This window comes from Heloderma suspectum, chromosome 3 (genome assembly GCF_057233095.1).
Source record: "Heloderma suspectum isolate Gila_16-S chromosome 3, 16-S_ref, whole genome shotgun sequence".
Taxonomy (NCBI): Eukaryota; Metazoa; Chordata; class Lepidosauria; order Squamata; family Helodermatidae; genus Heloderma; species Heloderma suspectum.
Window position 1 is genome coordinate 329137041 of NC_139460.1, and position 4963 is coordinate 329142003.

Consider the following 4963-nt stretch of genomic DNA (forward strand, 5'->3'; position numbering starts at 1 on the left):
TGTGTACATTTTGATCTAAGCAACTCCTGCTGAGCTCACTTGTAGCTAATCTCATTAGTAGATCTTTACGCACCTTCACTAACCATGAGCTTCTAGACAATTCCAACTGGAGACTCAGACTGGATCTACACTTACCGCCTCGTCTCGCTTCCAATTCGGTCTCACCGCCCGCCTTTCACACTGTGCAGTACCCACCTCGTATTGGACCCGGAGTTTCTGGGGCCTGTGTCCCCACTTTCAACACCCTGTTATCCCAGGATTTCCCCCAACGTGCTCCGATTTTCCACCTTTGCCACTGTGTATGGTCATTGTCCCTCCCATGCACGGCCATATACGGTGGTGTTTGTATTTCCCTGCTGGCCAGTCAGAGCACACGACTCCCCCAGGTTGTGTTCTGGCCATCGATCGCATCTCTCCTCGAGCAGTCGGCATCTGTGAGCAAACAGGTAGCCCCCCCAGTGCCCCCGCCCTTGCCTTTTTTTAAAAAACCAGGATAACGTCTTTGAAGATTCGAAGAATCATAGTTTGGGGCTCGTGGCTATCGCTGCAGCCTGCCCGTCTGCCTGGATCTTACGGTAAGTGCTTAAAGAACACTCCCCACCTTTCAGGTCCGCCACTCCCCCAGGTATTCTCCCGGTATCGCTCGTGTCCATTCCTGAGAGGCCAGTGGCCGTGAGCCAACACGTGTCCCGCCCGCGTACCTGCCCTAGGCTTTTTTTCTTTCTTTTTTTTTAAGGGGACCATCTTCAAATCTTCGAAGAATCAAAGTCTGGGGCTTGGCGGTATCGGTGCAGCCTCCCCATCTCGCTGGATCATGCGGTGGACGCATAAAACCCGCCCCCTTTCCTCCACGAGTTGCATTCCGCCCTGTGTATTCCCCCCCACTCCACTCTTCCACCTGTGGCACCATCAGTTGGCACCCACCATGCCCCCCCCGTCTGGACACCACTCTCCTCCTCGCCGCCGCACCCCCCACCAGATGTGTATTGCGGCGCCTTGAGCTGCTCCCTCGGCGACAGTGGGGGAAATTTTTCTTTGGGAGACTTCCGCACTGCTCTTGTCGCCGCAAATTCTGTCCCTTCTCCAGGAGCACCCCCATGTACTGCGCGAGGTGGCCACATCCCCCCACCAACGCCTTCCCCAGAGTTCTTGTGGCGTTATTCCCCTCCACATTAGGGGTGTCTTTCCCCCACCTCCCCAAGACAGTCAAGGCACGCCTGTGGTTGTGAAAAAACACATCCTGAGACTGCTGGACTGGAATTATGGGGATTGTGCGCTGGGTGGACGATCGGCCTTCCCGGGACACATGACATGTATGGGCACACGGTCCCGTGGGATGGCATTTGCCCTGGAGCGTGAGTCAGGGCGGTTTCCCCCACTTCTCTTCCCCCAGAAAAGACTGCAAAGCCCGCCCACTCCTCTTTCCTTTTTTCCCTGCTTCGGCGACGTGCTCTGTCTCACTTTCATGGGCAAACATGAGAGCATCCACCCAGTTACGTGGTGGGGCGCCCTCTACACGGAAGGTGCTCCAAATCAGGGCCATGACATGTGGCTACCCTGTGATGCCCGCCATGGACTGTGACTGCTAGGTGGGCCAGCCCCCGCCATGCAATTTACTTCCGTGTGTTCCTTTCTTAGGCTCTTACTGTGAGGGCCCCTGGGTGACCCTCAATGGCAGGGAGATCCCACTGCCACCGCTGGAAATCCTGACCAGTACGGAATGATCTACTGCATCGGGCCACCCTTCCTTCCCCCATCTGTGTCAACAGAGGATGGCTTCCACTAGCAAGGGAAGAGGGGTGTTGTGGAGGCGCGCGGAGATAGTGGACTTGCTGGACATTTGGGTGGAGCAGAAGATCCAGGAGCAGCTTCGTAGCAGCCACAGGAACCTGGACTTCTTCGAGGAGATCTCCAGGCAGATGACTGAGCCAGGCCACACCCGTAGCACCGTTGAGTGCAGGGGGAAGACAAAGTCAATGAGCCAGGAGTACAGGAGGGTGGTTAACCATAACTCCCGTTCAGGGAACAATGCGGCCACCTGTCCATATTACGCAGCGCTCCACAGCATTCTCCGAGGGGATGCCACCATTCGCCCCAAGCGTGTGGTTGGGAGTCTGCAGATTGCTCGTGGCGCAGGGCGTGCGGAGACCCCGGAGACAGACCCCCTGGAAGGGGAAATGTTGGAGATGCCAGAGGGATCGCAGGAAGAGGAGGATCACCTTCCCTTGGGGGTGCGTGACGTGGGCAGGTGCTGTGGCCCGGGTCGGCATCTGGGGGTGGTGTGCGTGGAGCATTGGCTGTCCTCCAGGGGCATGGCCACATACTCCGCCCCGCATGGTCCCGGTGTAGCCCCACACATGTAGCCCTGCCACCTAGAACTGCAGGCTGCCAACTGGGACCGGGACCACCCGCATACTCGACAATACTCCCTGGTTGCGGGTTGGGGCGATTTTGGGAGGCATGTGTGGAGTGGTCTGGGCACAAGAAGGATGGGGGTATTGGGTTTCTTAAAGAAGGACATGCGCAAGGACACAGCAGGCAACCAGAGACACACTTTTCACAGGTCTTCTCAGCCAGGAACAGGAAGGAGAAGGAACCTCCCATGAAGAGTTTGCTGGGGAACCTGGGTGGAGCGGTGAGTTGGGGGGCACACCAAAGCCTTTCTGTGCACCAGCCGGTCAGTGTGGGGGGTGTCCACGCTCTGCTGCCCCGACACCTTGAGCAGTTCCCACAGAGTGATCAAGGAGCCCGCCCACCGCAGCAAACGGTGCTATGTCAAAGCACCTCGCCACGTGCCGTGCCTTTCCCGCTCTGGTGCCTGTATGGGCAGCTCCCAAACTTGCTTTAATGACCGCCCCGGGTTGCTCTGCTGTCCCCATCTGGGCGCCTAAAAGCCCCACCTCAAAGCCACACCACCCGGAGGGGGAAATTCCTGGGTGGATCCTGGTTGAGCGGCGGCCAGCGTATGTTTCAAGAAGGTGGGTTTTCCTTTTGCTTGGCTGAGATCCGCCTCGCTTTTACAGGTGTGGGGCAGAGCGCACGTGCTCAGAGGGGAAGCGGGAGCACTACAGATGAGCTTGAGGATCTGTAGGCAAGGGGAGTGGCGTGCTCCTGCATGTTTGGTCCCCGTGAGGGAGATCTGAGAGCATGCGTGCAACGTGTGCACCGCCTGGACACCCTCAGACTGGCCCTCCAGGGCAACTCCCCCACCCGCCAACATGCCTGTTCTCCCATAGGGCTGTGCCCTATCAAAGATCTACCACTGGTGGTCACAAATCAGTGTCGGCCAGCCCTCCACGTCCAGACCTCCCCGACACACCCTCAGGGACAACGCCAGGGCCGATTGCGGTGTCCCCTCCCCGCCATGCAGGGAGGAAAGTTTGCAGTTACCGTGGTATTGTTAAGGGTCTATACCTGTCCAGGGCCCTAAGCATGGGTATTATCCCACCCCAATCTCCGCCCAGAAATTACATTTCTGAAAAAATCCACACCTCCCACATTCCCGGGCTTTACCTGGGGTGGTGATGGCTGTTAGTGGGAGACAACCGTGGTTCCCAGAGATGGGTGTTTCACACGTGGGCCCTGTGCATGGCTATTGCTCTATGCCGGCCACCGGAGGCTGTACCACACTGCATGCTTAAACCCTGTCAATTCTCTCTAACAGAGCATCTAGTGATGAACAGGCAGGCCGTGTTATCCTCCGCTATGCGCCTGTCACAAATAAGAAATAGAAGGAGCTGTAGAGCGGCCAACGACATTGCGGAACGCATCATGCGTCATGCCACGGAGGAGAATGACCGCGTCCCCGTGGTCATGGAAGGGGACGCTGCGGTGTTTAGGGAGTATGTAAGAAGATGCGCTCTGGACGAGGAGGCTGCAAGCAGGGATAGGAGGGCACTCATCTGCTGGCAAAGATGCCCGATCAGTGCTCAGGGCGGGAAGCTTCTCCCCTGGCGGGAAGGTTGCGTGGGGTAGGCATACCCAAGAACATCAGGGGCCAGCCCCCCGATTGCACACTCGGGGACACCATGACTCCCAGGAACATGAGAGGAGCCCAATGAGGCCAGACATGGCCACCGCAGGGACCCCCTCCTGGGTTCAAGTGGAGGCTCCTTCCCCCTGGATATCCACGCCAAGGTGTGTTGTGGGTGCTCGGATGAGGCCCATGCAATTGCACAAGCACCCAAGGCAATTCTCCCCATGAGGGACTCCCCGTGAAAGTTCCCTGCTTCCCCTCTCTGTTCAGGGCACCCCACAAGTTCCACACGTGACCGCCACAACGGGTGAGCTGTGGTACGGTCTCCCAACGTTGTTTCCCCCATGCTGTGTTTTGCCCCCATGTTGTTATCATATTCTCTTTGCAGTTCAGGGGGATGCCATGACAGAACCTGTCTTGAGCTGGCTAGAGTCGCTTCCTGTATGGCGGGATTGGCTGTGCGCCGGAAAGAGGGCCCAGCGAGACTCGAGTGCCCAAAGAAAAGTGCCCCACGCTGCTGTGCAGGACCACGCTCAAGTATCCATCTCCCCTGTGTATTCCCTGTCATCCCCATAGTAAAGCTCTTTAGAAACCAAACAAGTCTCTCCCACAACTTGTGTTACTTATGAGAGCAGTGTGGCACCACACAGGTGGCTTTATGTTAAAAATGTATTTAAGTGCTTGCTCGTTTTATTTATAAATGCTATTTACAAAGTGCCCCCTCCCGGTGCAATAGACCCCAGCTTAACGCTTACCCCCCTCCCCCAAGCCTGTTCCTGACAGGTCTTCTTTTTTTCCTGCGCCTCCCTCCCAAGGCGCGACAGCTGCTTCCCCATCTTCCCCACTGAAAAAAAGGGAAAGATCCTGATCAGGGCCCCCACGAATAACACCCTGCGTGTTGCCCGCACATGGAAGCCGCCAGCCTTAGATACTCACTGGTCTTCTTCACGGAGCCCTCCAGGCGGATGACGGCTCCGAGGACAGTGG

At 57.2% G+C, this 4963-nt stretch overlaps 1 protein-coding gene across 1 annotated transcript; it reads left to right on the forward strand.

Moving 5' to 3' along the window:
* Window positions 1–424: 424 nt before the first annotated feature.
* LOC146351800 (myb/SANT-like DNA-binding domain-containing protein 7) lies at window positions 425–4570 on the forward strand. Its single transcript, XM_084847827.1, has 4 exons — window positions 425–575; window positions 1639–2231; window positions 2564–2635; window positions 4365–4570. Exons 2-4 carry the CDS (start codon window positions 1773–1775, stop codon window positions 4380–4382), a joined length of 549 nt encoding a protein of 182 aa, XP_084703953.1. The 5' UTR covers window positions 425–575; window positions 1639–1772; the 3' UTR covers window positions 4383–4570.
* Window positions 4571–4963: the final 393 nt, after the last annotated feature.